The sequence below is a fragment of the Atta cephalotes genome (genome assembly GCF_000143395.1).
Source record: "Atta cephalotes unplaced genomic scaffold scaffold00017, whole genome shotgun sequence".
In the NCBI taxonomy this organism is placed as follows: Eukaryota; Metazoa; Arthropoda; class Insecta; order Hymenoptera; family Formicidae; genus Atta; species Atta cephalotes.
The window spans coordinates 3,555,865-3,582,025 of record NW_012130081.1 but is presented as its reverse complement, the minus strand read 5'-3'; the positions used below and the strand labels follow the sequence as shown (position 1 = coordinate 3,582,025).

At 40.0% G+C, this 26,161-nt stretch overlaps 1 protein-coding gene across 1 annotated transcript in view; it reads left to right on the top strand.

The window, feature by feature from the left end:
* The first annotated feature begins 3,835 nt into the window (after positions 1-3,835).
* Positions 3,836-26,161, top strand: part of LOC105618532 (protein tiptop) — a 50,246-nt gene continuing 27,920 nt past the window's right edge. The window contains exon 1 of the mRNA XM_012200065.1: positions 3,836-3,902. Within this exon, the coding sequence (XP_012055455.1) occupies positions 3,836-3,902 (67 nt within the window). The remainder of the gene's footprint in view (positions 3,903-26,161) is intronic.

The following is a 26,161-nucleotide window of genomic DNA, read 5'->3' as shown; positions in this document are numbered from 1 at the left end:
CTCTCTCGCCTCCCTCGTCTCTCTCGCTCTCGACCCTTCTTCCCCTTCTGCCCTCGTAACGTAGACAGCTGGCTAGTGTTTCCACAGGCGCATGTACATGGAGACGCTCGCACGTGGAGCGGAGCAAGTGAAATTCCCATTGCGTTTCGTTCATTTCCGACTCTTTGTCTGCGCGTTTCATGAAAAGCGAAGACTTATTTCATATTCGTGTCTTGCGATATGTATCGAGGACGTCGTCCTAATTAGTTGAGTGACAGGCTCTCGATTGCACGTACCAGATATGGTTGCCTTGGCGTCTTATCAAGTTGCGTTAGTCAAAACACATACCAAGCGCACATCATTGCCTTTCAGCCGGAAACTGTGGCGCCGTCTTCTTCACTCTCGTTTGTTTATTCTTTTGTCTACAATTCGAAGTTGGAAAATTCGTCGTATTGATACTGGCGAAATCGCGGGATGATAATCGTATGATGTTTTAAACACTGCTGCAGTATTACCGTAATGCAATTTGCAAACTTTGGAAAATGCGCGACAGTCATTGTTCGACGTTTGACGAGACGGCGCACGTAATCCACTTCATATTCGTAAAAACATTCGCGTCTTCGCAGAGCGCAAACTTCGATCTACTCGATGTTAGTTTTGACACAATTAAAGCGACGTCAGATCGGAATGGACTTTTCATCCCAAGAGATTAAACTTGTTCTTTCGCCTTTGATGGCGTCCATTCATCGAACAAGGCGAAATTTCACGGCGACGAAAAATTCAATTTTTAAAACAATCCCCTCGCGCACACTGGCACGCTGACGTTTAGCAGGAATCTCTTCGTCAACAAGTAAATTTTCTTTACCCTGGAGAGAAAAAAATTCGAGCGAGGGTTGGGTGTCACACAAAAGCCGAGTGATTTGTGACATTCGCCATTCTTTTGACCGTACGGCAAGGTTCGCCCTCTTTACATCTCCCTTTCCCCGCTCGCCCCTTCCCATCTTCGCCGTCTTGCTCGTAGATATGGCCGAGTAATATACGAGCCCTGCATCTGTTCCCCGAGTGACGCAACGTCCCGCCATAGATCACACCCAGGCTTTTAGAGAGTGAAGGCTGTTAAGGAGAGCGAGAGAGAGAGAGAGAGAGAGAGAGAGAGAGAGAACGGTCGGAGAAAGGAGATAGGGTGAGACGTCATGAGGAGAAAAGAAAGAGAGGGCGAGAGTGAGATTGAGGGAGGAAGAGAAAGGGAAAGAGTGACAGGGTGACGTACTGTTACTGTTAAACTCGCCTGCACGTAAAGAAGAGCATGAGCAGGAGTGCGGCTGCCTCTCCAGCGTGTCGTGGCACGAAGGGGCTGAGGGAGGTGAGGCAGAAGTGGTTGCTGGTAGAAGACCATGGAAGGTGGACGGAGACGTCGGTGTGTTGTAAAGGGACGTAGCAGGCTTGGATCGTGGATCAGGGAGACGAATGTAGTGTTCCTAAAAACGTGCACTTAGTTGAGAGTCATTAATGCGATCGTACTGGCGATTGTATTTTGAATTGATCGCTCTGGTGTGATGGAGAAAAATGTTAAAATGCTTCACCGATCTAAGGCGCCGTTCTATCTCGAAATATATGACGGAGTCGGCAAAATATCCAATTCAGTTTAAGTCGATTCTGTTTTTTTGCTAAGCACTTCCAAAAATTGATAAGAGAGGTATATTATTGTGAAAGGAGAAAGTAGAGAGGAATATAAATTTCTTAATGTTATTCATCTAATAGATGTAGCTATAAAATTATTATCGTCATCTAAGGAATGTTATGTCCATTCTATATCTATTTTCGAAATAAAAATCTTTATATTTTTGGAATTTATACATTTACTCTTAATTTATAAATTACAATAATAACTGTTGTGTTTTCTTGATATCTGTCGAAATTTATAAACGAAGCCCTATTTAAGACTCATTTTGAAAGAAGATATATTTATAGAAAACAGCATATCTAATTGTAATCAAAGGCTATTTTTGTATACCGAAGAAATTGCTATGGCAATTGTGTGAAATGAAATACTACTTCTTTAAAATGTCAAGATCAATCAAATAATTCAAATCAATCAATAATCAAATTGGAAAATCGTGAACATCGTTGAAAACAAAGTAGGAAATTTGCTTGTTCGGATTACATAACGAGTGAATAATCCAAAGGGCAAGTAGCTCTATTCGCAGCTCATCGTTCAAAGAATATTACAGTAAATCGGTACATACCGGTGGAGCGATATATTGCTTGAATATGGGTTAAGAAATTTTCTTGGCTCGCATGAAGGGTCGAAAATAGGTATAGAGGATGGCAAGAGTTTTCAGATGGAGGAGAAGAATGGAGGTGTGAGACAGGAGGAAGGATAAGAGGAAAGGGTAGAAAAGTGAAGCAGGGCGACAGCAGCACGATACAGTACGCCCCTGGCGCACCGACGTAGAAACCATTGAGGCGAGATATACGAGCGAGAGTTTGTTTGCGCTTATGGCCTACGTCTGGAAAAGGGAAGGTGGAAGAGGGAGACGGGGAACGGGGAGTTGGCGTTTTATCGGGGCACCCTTATGCCTATTATGCCTTCGCGCCTCGCTCCGTCACGCCGTGCAGAAACCCCGCGCTCACCTCCCCCTTCCCCGCTCCCTCTTTCTCTGGTCCCCGTTCGGCAACCCCCCAGTCGGCTGGGTGACGCGGTGTGCGAATTAAAACGCCTCATAAATATCTGAAACAAAGGCGGCCGCTTTCGAGGGCGTACGCCGGAAAGATATACGGCTGGTTACGATGGTCGGTACTGGATGGTTAAGGGACGTGAGGGAAGGGGGATGGGGGAGGGGGAGAGGGTGAACTGCAACGTGGGACACGATCCTAGGTTTTGGCACCCTTCGTAAAAACCCGTCGAGTAGGGTGGCTCTCCACCTCCCGGAGAATCACAAGAGCGTCGATTGGGAAACTCACCGTGAAAAAGCGTGGATTTTCTTAGAAGCTATTAACGTTTGCCGGGCGATATATCACCCATTCAATATCAGCTGTCTTAAAAGTTGCATGCTTTTTTCCGCGTTATGTATACTAGAAGTTAAACTATGAAGAATGGTGGTTATATTAATACTAGAGTATCAATAGTTTGTTAATAATAATACAATCGCTGGAAAAATTGAATTTGAAAAATTTCAATTTGAAGCTTATAATTTCAAATTTATTTCAATACATTAATATATAAAAATTATAATATATATGTGACGATAATGTAATATATATTGAACATATTAAGAAAATATATGAGCTAAACTGCGACATGGGATAAATTTATTGACTATATTTCAAACTGACATAAGTTGACAGAAAATAATATTTTTACGATCAATAGTGAAATCAGGTACAGCAGTATTGAATACACAAGATTTATTGATTTTGTGTATTGTTTTGAACTATGTAAACCCGATTTTGACTACGTATTTTAGTAAGCAAGAATACATCTCGGGTAACACTGAAGAGATGATTGACTTATAGCTTCTGACCTAACCTAAGGTTTTGTATTGTTTTGATCTTTGCCCTTATATGGTATCTGTTTCTCTTTTTTTCTAGTTTTACATTGTATCTTTACAAAAGAAAGTTGAAAAAATATTTAAAAATGCAAATGACATTTTACGTTAATGTTTGGTCGTAAATAAAAAAATTGATGCCTATCTTTGTCGCCAGAATCTGATTATCGAGACATTGTAATCTCATTAAAAAAAGAACTTAAAGATATTAGATTTTGACTGTTCTATCTTGTTCTCTTTCAGGTAAGTAGTGGTCTCCGATCGTTTGAAAAGCGAGCGGCTCGGAGCCGCCGCACCGGACGGGAGATATGCGCAGCAAGCAGCAGCCCAGGCCTTCTTTCCGATGGCCGCAGCAACGCGGTGATAACCTTACCGGTAAATATCCATATGTAACATCTCACGCACGTAAGCACGCACGCACGCACGTATATTTTATTCTTTATTTTGCATCCTGCACTTCTCACGTTCCAACGAGATACCACTTCTCGTGTGCCGCATAGCGGTATACTGCTCGCTCAGGAAAGAAGTGAGATTGATCGGCGATTAACTGATACCGTACTCATAGTCACTTGGAGATATTAGTTTAAGCTCGTTGCTTATTTTCGTAGAACACACGGTTTTATACGATTTGTAGCATTGTTTTAAAATTAACTCGGATTTTTTTTTCTTCTGCCAGTTTTCTTTGGTGCACTGTAATGCTTAGGTGTCTAAGTGAGACGTGCAAGTATTCAAATTATATATTTTACTTCGAATATGTATGGACTTGATTAAATATTCATTTTTACGAATAACGTAAAAAAATCATGATATAAAGTGGGATTCACAAATCCAATAATCTCAGAAATTATAGACGGGTTTGTGCAATGCTGGGAAACACGTTGCGACTCATTAACTGATTATCGTCGACAAACCGGTCTGATCTAGCCGTAAATAGGATATTTACGACGTTATAAGCGAATAACAGAGCAAAAGCGATCGGTAACGTACGGTGAGGATCGATAAGCGCGATCAAGTGTTGTAAACGATATTCTGGACGAACAGATATCGACTGAGGTTTGCTCGTATGTCCTTCGACCGGATTATCCTTCATAATTATGATGTTCTTAAGTAACATTCGATCTATTACCTTGAAAATACTCAGTAAATCATGATTTCTGTCTCTCATTTTTTTTCTCGATTTATGTCTTCGCATCAGAACTCGGTATCGTTTCTTGGAAATGACATTTACTCACGCATTCCTGACCAACAAGTACGTGATTAATTAATATCGATTAACTTGAAAAAGATATAAAAATACAAGTATTGAAGATATACAATGCGTATATATACTCTCAAATTATTTACACGGTTTTCAACTCGGATTCGCATTGCACGAAACGACATCTCATCGACGGTCATTATATTCTGTTACGGATGCTATAAAAAATAAATTTTATCGTACGATTCACAAATTTACGATTTATTCGTCGATGCTGCTATATTAAGAGATAATGGTTTGCATCTTTTAGTCGATTCCGTAGGATGACATAAACATATAACACTTGCAATCGCGATCTCCTCGTCATCTTACCACTTTTGCATACAAGTCTACGTTAAATAATTATAAAATGTTAGTAGTGTCTAAAAGGATACCGATGTAGCTGCTATGTCGATCGTATGACAGATATCCGCTGACATATCCTGCTGCTTTTTCTTTTGTATTAATCTTGTGAGTCTATAATATAAAATATTTCACTTTTCTCGTTCCTGTTCACAATATGAAAATAATTAAGAAGATAAGATACACAGCATGGTGCAATAAGCGGGTTTTATCGTATAAATTATGAATGTTAAGTATTGTATCTTAAAAATCTATTTGAGAAATAAAATAGAACTTTTCTGTGAAAACAAAATGAGACAGAATAAAAATATAATAAATTAGCGTCTTAATAAACTAATAATGAAATAGTGATCGTCACACATTAACATCGTTTCCATCGACTTGCATTGATTTATGTATCAATAATAAATATTAATAATATAATTTCTCTTTGTACGTACAATTTCTCTTGCATAGCTTTTTATAATTTGCGTTTATACATATACGATTTTATTGACAATTGTGTACGATATGAGTATTGATCAATCAAATGAGAGTGTAGCAAATCAAACAACGGACTCGAATTCGACGAGTGCAGTTATGTGAACAAAGCAAACAGAGCAACTGGTTGGACTCTTTTCACTTGCAGATCCGATGAAACTCGTACGTACGTACGGGCGGTACTGCGCGAAAGTCGTTTGGCTTTGCAGTGCCAGAATTCGTGCAATGAGAAAGTAATTAGCGAGACAGGAGAAACTAATAAATCGAACGATAAATCGAAAGCGGTATTGTGTAACCCGTCTCCCAAAGGCAAAGACAATCCAAACTGAGCAACTGGTTGACTCGTCTCACTTGCAAATCCAACGTGACGCCGTAACTCATTACGTCGCTTGAATGCGTCTCGAAATGGAGCCGCAAAGGGGATAACCGGACGAGTTTTCTCGATCTATCTGAAACGCGTAATCAGCTCCGATTTCTCGGATCGCAGACCTTGCCGGAAATCCGCATGTTATTGTGAACTGGCGAACGTTAAGAACTTCGAAATTCTTTGTCCAATTAAATTACTGATTGAAAGAACGTTAAGATATTCATATCAAATTTTTAAAAACACAGCGATAAAATATTAATGAGATTTATATCTGTGCATGAAAAAAAAACAATTATGGTTGACTTAACAAGATATGTTCGGTTAATCAAATTATGATAGAAGTAAACAATTTCTGATTATTATAATCAAATATTTTAGTATCCAAACAAAACATTTAGATATGATACCGATTAGATTTTGGTTAATATAATAATATCCAATCTGATATTTGATTATTATTTTACTATCAGGGAAAAAGGGCAAGATTGGATTAACGTGACAATATAATTAAAAAAGCATTATAGAATTAAACAAAATTTTTATTTACCCATATTTTGTTATTTTCATATAATCAAATATGTTTTCAAATATATTTTGATTACCATAATCAAAATATATAATCTTTATCTGATTATTTTAATCAAAATCATAAATCGTTCATATTTTATCAAACAATCTGATTATGATATACGTATTCAATTTTTTTTTAGTGTATATTGTTAATTATAAAAATTTTGATTATATTTATTTCTATACGTAGCATATTTTAGTGATAATTATATATTTAATAACATATAATTCGATAATAACATATTTTGTTTCTGCAGTTGTTAATATTTCTCAGGTTATTGTTGCTTGTGAAACATTTACATACTTAAGTAAGTATAATATAATGGTAAAGCGGAACGCCCCTGTTTGCTCTAAATCCATTACCGGGACGCTCTCTGCCCTGTGTCATTTTTCTATGTCGTCCAATTAATTACTTATAATACGATATTATGTGCAGGTAAATAAATCTCGCGTCTAAAATAAATTTATGTTGAAAGCTCGCATGATGAAATACGTCACAGATTGTCCATGTAAAAACTTTTTGTATTTTCTTAAAAAGAATTTTGGCGCCAGCTGAAGAGATAGGATTCGGTTGTTTTCGTTCTATTTATACGAGATACATATCTATAAGACATACCTATATCTCATTCGCAATAAAACATTCGACGGTGCATACTTTTCGCTTTACGATCCAGTATGTTGTATTTGGTGTATTTGTTGCTGACTCTGCAGAAGTTCGATGTCTTTGGACGTCGCCAGATTCGAGGAGATTTAGTTGCAACAGTGTCTTCGGAAGTTGGTCGACTTCCTTTGCCGGATATAATCTCGACTAATGTACCTCGTAGTTGGACTCTTTGTAAATGCAGCTCACGAAGAAATTCTCCGCGGGCGAACTTGGTAAAGGGATTCTCTCCGCAGTCGCTTTTGAAAAGGATGCTCGCCGTAGATTTTCGAAATAACGAAAATATTGTTGTCTTTGGTTTATGATGGTAGATATAGCAGATATAACTAAAGAAATATTTGTGTAGTCGGAAATTCGCAGGTAATTAACCATAAATCGTAACTTAATGGAATTTTCGTAGTATGGATCACATTAATTAAAATTCACAAATTCAAAAAATGATAATAATCGTCGCAGCATTTGTATTATTATTGCGCAATACATTGACGGTGTATTTAATTCTTGAAATAAGTTCTTTATCCCTTTACAACTGCGCGAAATTATTTTTGTACAAATATATATGTTTTTGAGAGTAATAACTTTTAACTTTCTCAAATTGCAACTCATAACATCATTCTTGCCGTAATGTGTTCTCGTTGTCTTTTTATTCGCGTTCTCGATTCAGTTTGATATTGTAATTATTTCGTGTCTGTTCTGAAACGCTTTTAAGGAACGCATTGAACACGACGTATTTAGAATAATAATAAGCATCTCGAAATAAGTATTAATATGAAACGGGCGCCGAGGAATTTATGAGGATCACGTGGCGTCCCGGTGCGTACGTATTTAATGGTTAATAATTTCACGGAGGCCCGTCATCGTAAAAACGCGTCTCGCAGCAAGAAAATTAACGCGTTTTAATCAGCGAAATACATCAGGAGGTACTTGAAAAGAACACTCATGCTCAGCCGTGCGGTTTACAGTCGTGATACAACCATCGCTGGCGATGGCAATAAATTTTGCGTGAAACGCGTCATAGTAGCTTCGATAAAAGTTACAAGGACACGATAGGCCGGTTCAGTAATAATGCCGATCTCGTTTGAGGTCGTGTCATGATCCCGTCGCGCGTGTATCTTCGTCCACGCCCGCGTTCTAGCAATAACGATGCAGATACACCTGCTTGGCATCGTGTGGGCACGCTTTGCGTAGGTACGTGTATGCAACGGCTCCGCGAAAATTAGCGGCGCAGACCGGGATTTATTGCCGTGTGTGCTCTCGCCCGGCTCTCATCGCCTAGGAATAAAAAATATATGACAGCCGTGTTCATCGCTCGATTATGGTACATTTACTGAGCGTGGAAATTCCTCTCTGCTATCACTGCGACCGATTGGAGTTATCAGCTTGATACCGGAATACGAGCCTTTTTCCTGTAGCTTCTAACAGAAAAAAAAATGTGCGAACTTCTGCAGTATTTGGTGAACTTAGGTATTATTTAATATTGTCCAACATTCATAATAGTTCAAATTAAATTTTCTTATACAATAATTGTAAAATTATACAAATAAATTTTGTGTGATAATAATTAACAATTATTTTACATGAGCGAACTCATATAAACTAAAATAATTACAATTTTCTGAAATAAAAATATATCTTAAAATTTTGTAAAAATTCTATTTTACTGAATTGTCGTAAATTGGAATATTTAATATTAGGTTAGAAAACATAAGTCTATACATATCAGATTTAACGTCTATATTTATCAGACTTTTTATTTGGCAATTAGAGGAAAACATAATTTTATCTTCTTTTTCGTATTACATTGAAGTAAAGATAAATTAATATGAAACCACAACGAAGGTTTTCTCGGGAAATCACTGTCAATCTAATACAATAATTTATATTTCCGTTGATGTAAATCTTTCTACTTGACAGCTGCAGGCCCAACGTAAGCATATCCAAGTGGTGCAGCCGCGCTTTCACTTTACAGAAGGCCCATTAATTCTAATTTCGCGTCATTGATGGTGATTTTACTCCTCACCGTTTCATATTTTTCACGAATGCCAGTTTCAACCAGTCTACATTTTACCATCAGCTTATCATCAGCATATTAACGTTTTATCTCGATCAATAAATTCGCTATAAATTCACTAAACACACATACAACTTTTTCGATGAAACTATAATTCCGTCTGCTACGAATCATAATGTTTAAGTTGTGCATAATTCAAAGAATATTAAATGGATTTCCTGATCAAGCGTGTTCATCACTCTAATCATAGCATTCGACAATCATCATTAATTGTAACATAGAAATAATTTATTATATCCCTTTTATCTAACTTATCTGTAAAGACATTTCATTAGAAAGGAATAAGAAAAAAAATTGGAAGAGGAGAAATATATATATATATTATTACGACAAGTTCGTAATAAGATTGAAAGCGGGAAAAAGTATGAGACCGCGTGCGTGCGTGCGACAAACGAAAGACAACCTTCCCGTATTATCCTCGGCCGACGATCGTCTCGCTGGGCGATAACCCGCGAACGACGTGACAAGTGAAATTCTGTATCCACGAGAGCCGGTCGGCGGGGGATATCGGCGCACGTCTAAATGAACCGTTGTGCCTTCTGCTTTGATTTCAAAGAGGACCCCTAACAGCCGAGGAATATTCATTTAAATATCTGTCAATACTCGAGAGCGCTCGACGCGGCCCGCCGCCCACTCCGGGGATGGACTTATGTGCCTCGACGTGACTCTCCGTGTTTTCCGTGCGCGCGCGTTCTTCTCTGTGCACGTGCTCGTGCAAGCGCACACGCGACGTCTGATCTCTGTCGCAGGTATCCTCTCGATCCACTTTTATATAAACTGACTGTCCTGGCACCCCTCGATTCAGTATCTACGTCACTCGACTTTCCCGCCAAGTTTTTACGTGTACAAGCGGGGCAAGCTTTCAATTGCATCCGCAAAGTACACGTTATTGACCGCGTAATAATACCTTGTAGGAAAGTAAAATGCGGTAATTTGTTGTGAGGAAGATCTATATGAAACAAATTTATAGTTTGCATGACTGTTTAAGTATATGATGTTATCGATTCATCTTTATACTTTTTAGTAATTTTTTATATAATTGAAGACTATACATCTTTACATATGTAATAAATTAAAAATTAAAAGGAAGTAAAATTGCAAAAATAATATATTTTTTTTAATTTATTATAAATGGAATAGATTGAGACAGATTAGTTGCCACATAACTATATAATTATTATTTTGTTTTTTAAACTGTAAATTGCCGATTACTGTCGTAATTTAATAAACACTGTCACCTTCTTATCCGATTGTCTTTTTATTCCCATCGGTATATGTTCATAAGTCATTATAGATATAGGTATAAACTGATAAATATCATTTTGTACGTGAACTATTATTATCTTATAGTAGCGAGATATTCGATCAAGTATGTCATATACATAGATCATATTGCGTGCTTGAGCTTCATGTTTCGCTCCATATTTTACAATTCAAAACTATGAAATGTTGATGCATCATACTAAAGATTGAATCTTGATTCGGAGATATCCAGCATTAATCATCATTTTATATTTAAAAGTTTTCGATTTGTTTGTTTGAGAAAAATTCCCAAGTTTATTAACCTTAGAAAGAATGTTATCGATACGTAAATTTTATTTGCAAGTGAGCGAGGTCATTCAATGATGACTAAGCAATGCCTTCAGTGATCATTAGAAAGTCCGATCTGCCATGTTAAAAGCTAAGATAACAACAGACAAGCTTTTAAAAACTCTATTTGTTATGTCAGTTTGAACGCCTTGGTTGTCAGTTATTATACAATATAATAACAGAGAGCATGAGGAGTGATTTAAATTTTTAAGCAGTTTTGTGCATTATTGTTTTATGTTATTATATGTTTTATTATGAGGAGACACACAATTGAACTATATACTTCTACTTCGTATCAAGATTGTGAAGTGCACATGGTAATTCCTTCTTTCTTTTTAAATTAAATTAATAATAAGTTATTTATTTATAAGGATTTGAATTATTGTATAAATATTTTTTTTATTAAGAAGTGTAAAGAAATGTATCAAAAACTTGTGTTACATGTTAATTAAGAATAATCTATTTCGTAAAATTTACGTATCAATAGTAATATTATATTATTCAATATTGATGGCATTCTAAGGTTAAATTTATTACCTACACGAAGTAACAATTATATATTCCTCGTTGATTAATACGTAACAATTTTTCGGCTGTAAAGTACACCGAACATCAATGGCATTCCGAGGCACGAAGAAATTGTCGGTTTAAATCTGTACGCGCGGACAGATAGATACTAAAACCGAGCGGAGAGGAAGGCAGAAGAGGAAGGAGGCGGTGAGGATGGGTGCGAAGTGACTGGGTGAAAAGGTGATTTCGCACGACAGGAAGCAGCTTCTTGGCGGGTAGGTGGGTGGACCAGGATGGTTAGCGTTCTGGTCCAGAGGAGAGGATGCAGAGAGAGGGCGGCCAGGAGCACTTTGCGTGCGTCATTTAAGAGAAGCTTAATGCCGCCGTAAAATGCGCTAACGGTCGGCTCTCGTCGTCCCACCGTCTCTCAGGGCGACCATCGTTCTTCCGCTTCTGAACCCCGAAGCAGCGTGTTCGCGATCGCTTCTTTATCGCACTTTCAAACTAGTCGTCCTTATTCTATCGAATGGTGTAGCGAGGGAGAATCTTTGCGAGACGATGCTCATTGAGGTAACGTTTATACTTCATCATTGTTCTCACCCGCGCAGGGGTTCCACTGGGATTGGCAAACAACGATTATATAACGAAGAGACATGTAATTTTACATGTTGTGCAATGCGCGAATACGAAGGGAGTAAGTAAAAAGATATTTAGACAATGTATATCGTGTCTTTCGTCCATAATTGAGAGATAGCAAGTCAGCGTTATTTTCCATATACAGAATACAGATACTCATACGATCATCGATCTATTATTAGACGTTTGCAATCGATCGACAACCTATTCAATCACTGAGTAATAATATTTATTTAACCTTTGTAATATGTCTTTTGAGGCAACAAGTTTATAAAGCGATTCATATGTGCAATTCGCGTTCTTATATGTATACATAACAAAATTTTTACTGAAGTATATTCATGTACGTATTCAGATTTTTATTGCAATACTTAAAGTGCTGTTTTACATAATCATTATAATACGATTAACGATGATTGGTCGGCTGTCTCTCGTCGTAATTTGTGTGTACCCGTTTTCTTTCTATACAACTACCTTTCTCATTGGCTTTCTGTGTTTTATGGTGGCCATAAAATGTCGCATGAATTTTTATTATTATTACCGGCTAAGAGAACGACCCTCTTTTCGCGCAGCAACATTCGTTGTTTGCCACGTGACATCTTCGATTATAACATAGAAAGTTGAATCTCGTTAGCTGTCGTTGATGATATAGCATGACTATATGTCAATATGGACGCATGCAAAAAAAGATGTAATTTGCCGTGTTGATTATTATTCCAGAGTCGCATATGCAGTTGTATTGCAATCTTTTTCTCATTGCTTAATCTTCTCAATTTCAATCGACCCGATTTCATTACTGACGTCTACTTCACGTTATAATTGCATCTTTTATTCTTGACATTATTATGTAGTTTTAACTTTATCATCTATGCTGTCTTCTTTTTCTGCTTCCAAGAATATATTAATTTTTTATAAAGCTTGTGTATCACAAGTTGTTTCTTAGAACTGGAGAGATCTACATTAAAATTACTCAAGTATTTAGACTAAGCGTAAAAAGAAAACTTTTGCGAAACACGCTAATGCCAAGAGTGAATCATACATGGAAATGATGGGTCTAACGATGCAACCAAAGCAACATCGACTGAGAGATAAAGCGGCATGCGACGATACTGCACGATTTTAGAAGGAAAGGAGGAAACGGGGGCCCTCTCCCGAGGGTGACATCCGCTGCGTAGCAACCCTCGTTACAACTCCTAGCTCCGGTAGCCAGCGAGCATTTTAATTTCAGCCGACCGACATCATTCCACCGCTCTGAATAATCAGCCCGAAATTCGTTGCAAGCGCGGGGCAGGAGAATTGCCGCGAAGCGCAACAAAAGAACGAGATATTAGTCGTCCGCGACTGCGGCTGCGGCTGTCGCGCCGGCCGGCGAGAGGCGGTTTGTAGTGGTTCGTCGGGGTTGGTTCGATGGGGGGTCGTTGCGGAATGGGCTGACGGGGTGGTCCCGCATCCGCACTCGTCTCGCTTCTCTCTCTCTTTGTGCTCGACTTGAACTCGCAATTAGGCCGCGCGTCCAAGGCTGTCCTCGTGCCTTAATGCCGCGGCGATCGCTTAGATCGGATCGCGATCTCCCTCGCGGCGGCTGATTGATTAACAACGTCATCTCCCGGCGAGTGCGCTCCAACACACAGCTCGGCGCGACAGTGATATATCGTTCATTTATTCGAACATAATGATCTTGTGTTTAATGCGAAATCACACAATGTCCGTGAGCGACACGCTTCTATTGCTTAATATGCGCATCGGGAATTAGTCTTTGGCGGAAATTAATGTGTGAACGATTTATAAGTAATCCTCAACGACAGTTCATTGCCAAGTGTTCTGTACTCGCATGCACTTATTTATACGGATTTGCGCGAATTGAAACTTGGAGCGTGTCATCGCGATCATGTGCTCTTGCCGATCTTAATGAAGGTTGGTAATCCGAGAGGAGCCCACCATCGAAGAATTACGCAAGGCGGATTCGCTTGGTTAACGCGAGAAAAACCAAATATCGAAACGATTAACCACTGGCGAGGCGAGATGCCACGCTCGAGTGAACATGGAATGCACGATGGGAAAATCGCGATTTATACCGGTGAGTGCAAAAATCAGTCGAATGTGCGCGACTTTTCATGCACGATTGATTCTCTCATCCCGTAGATGCAATGAAACACGGTAACGCGCCATCGTGTGTCGGAAAGTTCTCGTCGAAAGTTCAGGATAATTATCGTGATGGTTTATTATCGGGGAACATTACTATTCAGAAACCATTTACATTTGTCGCAGATTCACATAATCTAGACGTGTTCTGATAATAACTAACTGCCATTACTAAAAATCTATATTTCACGTATACTGTAGGATTTTAGACACTGGCAGTGTCTGACGACATGTTTAAGGCTCAATTCCATAACATTCACTCGATTAACTCTGAACCGAGGTTCAATTTGTTTCTCATCTCTTTCCAATTCTAGAATTGGAAAGAGACAATGAATAATCGAACTTCGGTTAAGAGTTACTAGGCCTAATAGTTACTTTTTTCTTCACTGTAAGAAATATCAACATTATGTTGATGTTTATACTAATATAGTGTGCATTTAACAATAGGATTTTAAACCATGTTGTTAAAGCTACTATGTTGGTGTAAATACACATATATCAACATTAACACGCTGAGAATTCTATTGAACACCCATGATGTTACAAATCCATATACAGAAAAAATGATTTCAATGAAATATCTAAAAATTTATCTAGATATAGATTTGAATATAATTTTATTTGGACCATCAAAATAATTATATAGGATGCTTAAACTGGTTGTTGTTAAATGTTGACGACGCATTTTGCAGCATTATCATTAATGTTTAAGCGTTCTACATATTTATTTCCAAAAAAATATTTTCAAATCTACTTTTAACTAAATTAATAAATACTTTAACAAAACTGTTCTTTCCGTGATCCATGTTTTTTAGTATGTTTTTTATTCCAAGAAATACTGCAAACACGCGATTTTTCCTTTTCGTTATTACAGAACGAAAGTCTTTGCACGATTGAAAGTGTAAGAACGCAAAATTCATGAGAGGGAGAGCTCGATATATAATGCAATGACGGGCGCAATATCGAACGAAATATCCCAATGATTTCATGGGGCGCTCGATAATACTCTGAACACTTTTTACTCCTCGCCGAGTAAGTATGTACGATTGTAAGTGCCGACAACTCATGTGCATACGCATCGACAGAACATTCACTTATCATCGCTTCATCTGACACGATGCAAGCGCTCGAGCGAGCAGCATAGTCGAGCAGAATCGGTTGCTGCCACTCGAAAAGCCAATGCTGCACTCTGATGGACTGGCAAGGCCACATTCGTACGTCGCGCGCGCTGCAAGATTGGGAAATTTATCGAGGACACTTTCATCATCATCGTTTTCTTTGGCACAAGAGAAAGCAAAATCCTCTCGTCAAGATGACTTATGCAGAGGAACATCACCATGTAATACATTCCTGTACAAGGTAGATCGTTGATAAAGGACGATCTTAAGAATAAACTGAATGGTCCACTGTGCATTATTGGTAATTTCGCATTTGCGTCGTATCTCGATGCAACAATTCGAACGCAGATTTTATGTAATGTTAGATGCAATTACTTGACCTCTGCGGGGATGACTATCGTGACGTTGAGAAAGAAGGACTTCCAGCGAAAGCTACGAGTTTTTATTTCCTCCGCCGCGGGGGAAAACCGATTGCTTATTTTAATCATTTTCTTAGGGTTCTGAAAACATTTTTAATATACCGCAGAAGGCTATCTGCGCGTAAGAGTGAAGTAATTCCGCGTGAGAAACGTGTAATATCTCTCGCTGCGTGCGTCGTGCCAGGAAGTGTGTGCACGTCTGCGTTCTATATAGATAAAAACGAAGACGAGAGGGTTTCCTTGCGGTGGACTCGAGAGAACGGCGGGATGCTTGTCGAGCGCGGCTGGTAGTTGCGCGCATCACGGTAGTGGACGCGTATATCAGCATCGCGTCTTCAACGTCACGACGTTCCAACTCGGCCTTGTCAGTCCATCCGCCGCATCCGACGGCTGCTCCTTGAGTGGCAGCGATTCATTCCGCTCTCTTATACCGCTCGCTCCGCTCTTCGCGCGGCGTGACAGGCGATGTGAACACGCCGGGAGAGGAGGATGCACGTGCAATATGTATGTGACTAGTTATATCTCTCGCGTGCGTCACACGTGAGACGGCACGGCCGGTCGATGTCATCGATGAATTTCGGGGTGACAGTACGTAACTTAACACGCGTTCCTCAGCGCTAAATTAGCGCGCAATGGCGGATGCGTCGCATCGATTTACATTCCTCGGCCCACGTCCAGGCCGCATCGTCTTCACTGCTGCACGGATGAGACAATGCCTCCTTGAGTGGCGTTGATGCATTCCGCCATTCTGTATCCCCCTGTGACAGACTAAACAAATCAAAGTGTATCTTTCGCTATCTTCCTATGTATCTTTCTTCGTATAGTTAACGTGACTAGGCGTTGCTTAATAGTTAGTCGCTAAAATAGTATCTACGCCACAATAAATGTTTAAAATGATTTGTATTCATGACTCACGTCCAACTAGGTCGTGTCTTTTTATTGCGTAGTTTTATAATATTATTAATCGTTTCACATTATTGCATTACTTGAACATACAAATTGAGATATAAACAGACTTCTTTTAATTGAGATTCCTAATCAAATTTCTTAGATCTTGTTTAAAATAAGTACAACTTTGCAATCATTCCTTATCTAGATGTAAACAGTGAGAATTTTTAGTACCAGTAGACTACGTATTAATTCTAAAGAGATAAACAAGTTACATTTATTACTATACTCTAGAGATGATTTCTGTAAATAACTTCTCTTTGTTTCTGCTAAAGAGATAAATAACCGATCTTCGAAGTTATCAACATGTACAAGCACATTTCTATATTTCGTGTCTTAGTGTCTTCGGATCAGAGATCTAATGAAAGATCTATCTATTTGCTCCCTGGCTGACTCTGTCTTGCGTGTCCCGCACACATTGCCCGTGCACCATACCCTTTTGCCGCTAGCTTAATTATAATACCGTGATATTTATTACCAGACGTATCGTTTATTTCTGTCGACGATCGTAGGAGGACCGAGTGAACATGGTGATCGCGTGAAAGCGACGGCACGAGTTTCGAGGATCAACCAATGAGCCTCTTCGTGATAGCGCACGTGCATCTCTATTTCTAAAAGGTCGTCAGTTTGCATCAATGCCGACGCATCCGTAGGGATTTGAAATCAATTTTTGAAATTTCAAAGAATTTTCTATTTCTTTGTATCTATTATTGATTCTAGCGATATACGAATTAACTGCAAAAATTTGAGCTTTTCTTACGTAATATAATCAATAATATAATCTTTTAAAAAAAAATCATTAAAGAATGCATAACAAACTTTTTGAAAATCTCAAAATTTCCTTAGAAAAATTAAATTCTCATATGCTCCAATAAAATCAATCTCATCTGTAATTTGTTCTAAAAAAAGGAAATATAACTTTTATAATAAAGAACTCACATCATAATTTTTTTAATACATAGTGTATCCTTGTATAATCGTATTTCCACTTACATTTGCATTATCTACAAATTCAATTCACATTGATCGTGACACATATCAATTCTATAAAATTCTGCTGTATTTGAAGAGAAATAATCGAAATAAATATTGTCAATGAATGATCTTTTCGAAGAATCTGAAATGAGATTCTCTTTTAAGATTGTGGCAGGCAGTTAAGCGCAACGTTAATTAGAATAAAAACAGAATTATGTTCTTCGATGATGGGTTTATACGATATACACATGGTAATGCTTTAGACCGGAGATCTTAAATTGGTATGGTTGGCTCATTATATTAGCAATGTGATTTCCGTGTGTTTCTATGCGTTTATTACTTATACTTTATTATGTGTTTCTATGTATTTATTACATGCGGTATATCGGTCTATGGAACGTCTTCCTAAAGCTCCAGTTTAAAAAAAGTTTTCGCTTTCAACGCATTGAGTTGGAATTTCTTTACCTCAATTCGTGAAACGTTTTTACCTCTAATAAAATAAAACACATTTATCCTATTTTCATTTTAATTTTATAACATATAGTATGAATTTTCTTGTTCGTCAAAACTGACAATCCGACGAAAAGAGTAGAATTAATTAATTTCTCAAAATTTTCGTATTAATATCAAAGTCTTTTATAGTTTAACTAAGCTGAATCAGAAGATGGGTCAATGAACGTTCCTATCCATATTTGTTCATCCATAATTGACAGCTTGTCAATTCTTATCCATCGCGATCATCAGTAGTAATCAACGACGCTCGTTCTCAAAGAAACCCGACGATCGCTCTTATAAACTCGTTACCGAGGATCGCTATATTGTCTTGAAGGAGGATATTTAGAGAAGGCGATCGACGACGAGTCGTCGAGAAAGGCGCGGAGACGACTTGAGCGGTTGAACGATGTCGGGTCGTTCCGGCGGGCGCCCGGGTTAATAACGGACCACACTCTTCTCCGAACGGGGGAGAAAAATTCATCGGTGTTTCAGGGCCGTTCGTGGTGAGGGTTCTTCGAGTAGGAATGAATGTGGAAAGCGACAGACTCAGGCTTTAGTGTTTTACGCTTTTGGCATTAAAGGGGATACGCGCGTTTTTTCTTTCTTGCTCGAAATGAAAAACCAAGTATTTTTATTCAATGGAATTATTCAGTAGATTCTCGCGAGAAATACGAATTCCAACATGTAAACTTTATTACCTTTTATACGAATCCATCCATGAGAATACTAGAGCCAGATTGAGGAAGACGCGCGATCGCAATCCTCGGTATTCAGTCATGGCACTCGCGTGTCCTGGCTGGATTTATGCGAGGCCACGTGATAAGGATGATTCGGATAATACTATCCTCCTCTACTTGCCAGCGGGCGTTCCACCTTCATTTTTAATTCCCCGCGGGACAACCGATTTCGTTAGATCTTATCGCTGCTGGTGATTCCAGGTGAGTCCACTGAAAAGGAGGCACAATAGGGATCCCTGCACTTGCCGCCGAAAGTGTGCAGGTGGTACCTTCGCGCCGGAGCTTCACGGCATTTGTCCTTGTAAGGCGACGGGAGTTATCGAATCCACGCTAATGTTGGGAGGTGACGCGAGCCACCGTTTTCTCTCTTTCTTTTTTTTCCAAGTCATAAACCATCGCTTTCAAAAGCCCGACGTGAATACAGCATGCAGCGGGTCATCGTACTCGATCCTTATTCTATAAATAATAAGCTTATCAAGCTGCAGAGCTTCGCATTAATATTACAAATGAGAGACTTATGTCGTATACGTCAGACTAACATCATGTCTGTGTGGAGATAGAAAGGAGATCCTCAATGTCTATCATTATTATAGAGTTAAGCTTATAATGGTTTACGGTGTTTTATATTGATGTGTATATGTATGTGTGTGCAAGACTCGAATAGTGTATGTGGGAATGCCGAACTCTCTATTACTCGCCACTATGATCCCTAAAGAATTACTATCTGACTCGTGTCAGCCATGAATCATCTCTCAAATATAATGTAACGCGAATTAATTGCACTTGCCACGCGATGCGTCAGTGTAGTTCTTTCATTCGCTGTAATTAGGAAAATTGCGACGATATCGCTCTGACCTCGTCACGATGCGATTTCCTCAGTCGCGAGACAGGCGAGCGTTATGCGCTTGGCCAATCGCGCTTGGTATGAATTATTTCGATTGCAGTCTGGCTACGTCTGTCGGAATCAATCGACGAATCGAACGGGAAAGAAACAGCGGATCGTAGAGGGGACACTCTCGCGCCTTCGCTCCTGCCGTGTCGCGTCGCGTCGCAATTAACATCCTCGTCGCGACGACCTCGATCCGTCCCGATGCACCTGGCTTTCGTCTCGCACCGAAGCAGCAGACGATGATTCGAACGTGACGAGACTAGAATTAATGTTCGAAAATGGATCATTTTCCGGAGGGTCGCTTAGTTCTCAGTCTCTCTCTCTCATTACCGCCTCACGTATAATTCTTGACGAGTTATCTTATTTCCTTCTGCTGCGCTCCTCCTCCTTTTCCTCTCGTATCTTACACGTGGCTCGCTGCAGAAATGATGAACCAAGCCAAGGTAATGCGCCAACGCGCAAAATCGTCTCTCGAAATTGAATCGGCGTTTTAGCGAAATCGTTGAATCGCTGACAGCTGTTTCATTCAACGAAACGCGTCAAATTCTTACAATTAGTATGTTAATAAGTATTGCGTAACAGGGATGTATCAGCTTTTCTACATGCAATTCTCTTCGTCTCTACGTCTTTCTATCATAGTAGTCACTCATTTGCGTCCGTTGTAGCAGCGCATGCAAGTTGTGAAGCGTTCTCCTTTGCGGATAAATTCTGATCTCACTTGTCGCAACAGTCGCGTCAGGCCGGAGCGAAAGGTTTCTCCTAGGATTGCGATGGTCTCCAATTTCCCCCGCCCTTCAGTCACCTCTCCCAGGCCGCGTATTCTTTTTCAATTTCTGAAAAGGAGGGAAAAAAAGGCGATACGTACGTACGTACACTCGGGGAAGAACAATAAATGTTACGGGTCGTGCGTTGCGGAACCAGCGCTGGCGATAAATCACGTTAGCCGCGTGCTTAAATCAACGTCTAAATTCTCTTTTAAGTCACACGCTGTACGTTTTATAAAAGAGCATTATTGATCGCCCCTTCTTTGTAACTCATGTACACGTCGCCCTGAGATACGTGCGTACGTACTTTCTCCGTTTCTTATCTCCTCTTTATCAGTGCATCTGCCTCTCATTACTATTCCACGAGCATTCATTATTATCCCGTCGCTCCTATTTACATTTCGTGTATACGCACTCTATCTCACTCTCGCGGACAACACCATAAAATCAGTACTTAATTCGTTTAATTTTCTCGTTTTATAGAGCGGCACGGTATACATAAAGAGCTTTTAAAATTGGCGCCGTCTCGCAAAAGCAATTCTTATAAAATTTCTATTTCTTATTTGATACAAGAATTATAACGTTGACTCTTAAAGATTATTACGACGTTATATCAGCAAGTAGGGAGTGTAATGACATAAGCTGTAGATTTTAATCTTAAATTTCAGACTCATCCGAGTCTGTGTAAAAGTTGTTAATGGATCGCATTATAAATATTAAAATGCTCAACCAAACTGCATAATTTGTTTTTATATTTGTAAAATCTTGAAATATTTTATAGTATATCGCATACATTAGCGTAATCGATATTGAATTATTTCGGAATTTTTGCGATACGCAAAAATTTGCGTATTTTATTCCGCGTGAAGGAGACGGATATTTCGTCCGTAAAAACGGGTGGCATTTAATACAGATCCGGTGTGTCTTGCATTAGCGGAGGTGCAGAGCGAAGATGAAGAAGGAAAAGGAATGGCGGGAAGACGTGAGAGTTGAGGGCGAAGTGGACCGTTCGTCCTGTCCATCACGTTGCCAGCGTCAGATTATCGTTCTGACACTTTCCGAGTTACTCCGGCCGCGCCCGTCTCCCGACTATTCCCTGGTAGACGGGATCACTGCCGCTTCTTCCATCTCGTCATCTTCTCTCTGTCCACTGCGAGAGACGGACTTTCAACCAACGTCCGACCACTTGAACAAAACTCGGAAGCGAGGAAGAGGATGAGAGAAAAGGGTGGTAGTGGCGGCGGCGCGGAGGAGGAAGAGGAGGAAGAGGAGGGAGGAGGGAGGAGGAGAAGGAGGAGGAGTAGGAGAGCGGCAGGGGCACGTTTGAAGTCCGGTCTACCCGTTTGACCGGTGTCGATCAAATTTCCGAGGGCGAGATCATTCAAGGCCGCCGTCGACGAGATCGAGACAAAGCCCCTCCTTCATGGCTTCTCCATCTCTGAACGCATTTTTTTATTTCTTTTCTCCTCTTGTCTCATCTTCTCATCCCGTGCCTCATCCGTCTCAGGAGTGCTCGCGCTAATTCCGAAGTCGATCCAAGAGAGAATCCGCTTGATGGTCCGACGCGAATCCGGGAGCTCGCGGATTACAGCGAGTTTTGCGTTGACGAGCGAATGAACACATGAGGCGGGAAGTATCTTGCTCAGCTTGTCCGATACGCGATTCCCGATCCGTCCGACATGAACACGCATTGTCATAATTACATATAGCGAAAGAAATATCGGATATACATTCATCGGGCGTGCTGATAAATTTTTAATTGAAAATCGTACGCACGGTCAGGAATTTAAAACGAAATCTATTTTCGCGTACGCGCTCGCGCGCCTGCCTTTTGGCGTGCTGCTACTGCTGCTGCAGTAAAAGCACGGGAAAGAGGAGAAATTTAATTCTGTCGGTTTATCGGTTGTCGATACATTTTTCGAGACGCATTAAAAGGCACTAACTGCACAAGCCCGACGAATTATTCGCGATGAGCAACCGTCTCATCGTTGCGAGAGAGAGGTCGAATACGCGGCAGCACGCGTGTGACCCCAGCCACGCGCGTCATTCAATTAATAATTCAATCATCGTTCTCGATTGGATTACCTTTTGGGCGGAAAAAATAAAAAAAGAGGGAGGAAGAGAGGAAGGGGTCGACAGAGTATGACGCTCGGGGCAAAACACAGCGAGAGGCTGTCATTACGCGCAATGGCCCATGCATTTATCAAATTATTTCGGTTTTGTATCGACCTATCGATCGGGAGAAAAAAAATTTATCGACGATGAAATTTCGGATTTGCACGACGCATCAGTAATACGGAGTCTATACTGTCGTCCATCAAAGCCTTTGAATCATTCAATAAAAAGATCGCGTAGCACTGTTGAATGTGGATGATCCGTTCAACCGGCGAATTAGGGGGAAAATTTTATACAATTGTAATTAACGAAATTCGGTCGCCAGTGAATTTTTGTATCGTCGAGGTTCCTCTTCTCTTCATATATTCTAGATAAGAGTAGAATTCGTTTTCTGTTGAAAAAAAAATCGTTGAAAAAAAAAGTAAGTTTTCGAAACACGAGATCGTGTCCATTCGCGAGTTGATTCGCGTTTGACCAGTTTCTTTTTTTCTTTATTTCAAATAAAAAAACTTTTTCTTAAAGGACATCCTTTGCAACAGCCAGTTGCAAAGACGCAAAAAATTCATGAGTAGCAAAAGAATTATTCGTCGTAAATACAACAAAATCCGTGGCTGCTAATTATTGGTTGTTAACCGATGCAGGAACGCACTCGTTACGCCCCTATTATTAGGTAACGCGAAAGTGTTATTCGAGCTGGGAACATCCGTCCCGCGTATTAAAATGCAAACACTACGTTCGGTATGGACGGTTTAATGCCCCGTTTGGTTTGAGCGCGTTGGCCAGGTAATTAAATTGAATGAAATTACGGACGATTAATGGCCCGGACACGCTCTCGTGACTCATGCGCGAAATCACGAAGTCCCTGACAAAAAGTATTCCGAGTAATGTCGTTTGATTGTCCAACGATCGTATAGTCGTTCATAATAAAATGAGAAATCTCGTTATACTCATTCTAATCGTCTTGTCGTTTTTGATTTTTCATAGGCGCATAATGACTGCGTTTGGAATTATATTTCTAATCTGTTCTTTTATCTTAGTTATTCATACATTTATTTACTTTATTAGAATTTGTGCAAGAAAATTGTTTTATAATTCTCCATATATAATTTCATGCTTTTTTTCCATTAAAATATTAAATATTGGGTTGTCCGGAAAGTTCGTGCCAACTAACCTATATAATTTAATAAATGTATACTAAAATTTAAATCTTCTGCGTTTCAATTTTTCTTCAAAATCGGCACGAACTTTCCGGATAACCCAATAGTAAATTAAAGTAAAATGAAACAAAATTAACAATTCAAAAAAATGATGCAGTTATTTTTTTTATGTATTTTTCTAATCCTTAATACTAATAAATATTGATATAAATAACGGTATGCAATATGTTAATATCAAATTATGTATATATGTGATAATTATAACCTATATAGTAAAAGCTTCCCGATCTATGCGATTTGCAAGTATCCAGTGCGTGGCTGGAAAACACGCGAGATTGCATTATATTTTTGTAACATATATATCGCAAAATTATAATTACATTGCACGAGGCACGAGGCGTTTCGCCCCTACCCAAGGTGCACCATTATCGCGAAATACTGCAGATGCATCTACATACACGGTCGCATTCCTGGACATTAGCATTGCCACGTAGCGTGCACGTACACGTGACATAGATCTTGTGTGTAGGTTAATGCTGGTACTCGTGAGAGTGGTGCGACATCCCCCTGATGAAGTTGAGCCGCGACGTGTAATAAGGGTCGCGAAAGGCGAGGTGGGGGGAGACGAGCCGACGGACGGACGCTAGTAAAAGGTGGGGCTGGATGAAGTCAGGGACGGATCAGTCCTCACGACTGTTTCCAGAAAAATGTGCGCTTCCGAGATATGTGTCGTTCTTTTATTTGTATTTCAAATCCATTTGTCAAGAATTTTAAGTATCTTTAACACTCTCTTCTGAGAATATCTAAAAAATCCAGGATTGCTCTTAATGAACAACACATTAAATTTAATAAAGTAAATACGAATAATCTTTCCCTCCCACACCCCTATCCCGCAGCAGTTGAGGAACACATATCGGATCTTCGAATTCGTAAACGTGCGAGATGCACCTGAGCCCGAGGAAGACCTACGTCCCTGGATGAGGTTGACACGCGGGGTGGACCTGTCGAGGAGGAGGGTTGAGGCTGGAAGCGGACGTGACACGGCCGTCTTGTGACCCATACCCTACCACCGACATCACTCCTTCCCCGTCTCCTCCTGACCCTTTCTCGCTGACGTCCACCCCCAGTCCACATGCCACGACGACGACCGACCGCCGCTAGAGTCCAGCTCTATTGTTGTTATTATTAAAGGGGGTCGTCGGGGGCAGGGGGGTGGCTGCCGGTCGGGTGAGAGGGACGATGACGGAAAGGAAGGCGGCGTCTGCAGGTGACAGATGAAACAGCCGACCTCTCATTCGCTCCCGTTTCAGATCTCGGTCGTTCTCTCTTCGCCTCCGTCGAATATACTCGCGCGCGCGCGTACACATATATATAGACACATACATTCGCGTGCACGCAACCGAGGCGGCCGGGGCTTTCTCTCTTTCGTTACTGCAAACTCACGTTCACCCTTCACGTACCACACCCCTTGCCATGTCGGACCTTAGGATCGTCGTCGTCCAGCTTCCTTCAAACTGTCGGACTGAAGCGTTTCAACACTGTCTTCGACGGATGCTTTAATCGATCCTTTAAGCAATCACTTTGAACTCTCTTCCCCTCTCTTTCTGCCTTTTCTCTTTTCTGCTTTTTCCTCTTCTCTTCTCATTCATTCTTGTTCTTTTCTCTTCACTGAGACAATGCGCCACTTTTGTTATGCCTTTAGATTGGCTTTGGAAAATTCGCTTTTGCAACAAGGAACTATCAACATTTATCAAAGCTGTACTTTTGAAAATAATTGAAATTTAAGACACATACGTTTTATATGTTTAATATAAACTCGGTTCTCATAGAATATTTAAAAATATATATTGATCGAAACGTAGTTACGATATTTGTAATAAATAATTGCGTTATCTTGATCTTAGATTTTACGAATGAGAGCATGTTATGGAATCTCATTATCAATCTACCAACGAAGATAATTCGATAGAGCGCGTCTTACGTATAACAAGCCTTTCATCGACAAGATCTTAGGATAAACCATGCCAAGCTCGCTTTCAAAGCCCGGCCCCGTTCATCCATTTGAGGTTTACGTCTATATTACGTACCTCGATTGTGCGTTACGGAGATTAGCGCGAACTCTGCCGCATTACATGTAGGATATTCAGTATCTGCTCCCGTCTGCAAATGTACGTCCTTCGTTACGGATGACTGGCAGAGAAGTGATTCTGACGTCCATTGAGACGCCAGTCGGGAATCACGTGCGCGTATTGGCTCGACGTCCTCGCAGCCGCCGAGAGCTGAAGTTAGTTCGCGTTTTGTCCGCATTTATGTGATCGAGGCAGTCAGTCGCGCGTCAATTTGCCGCCACTGAGTTCTCCACGCTTTCCTTCTTCCCTCCCCCTTTCTCT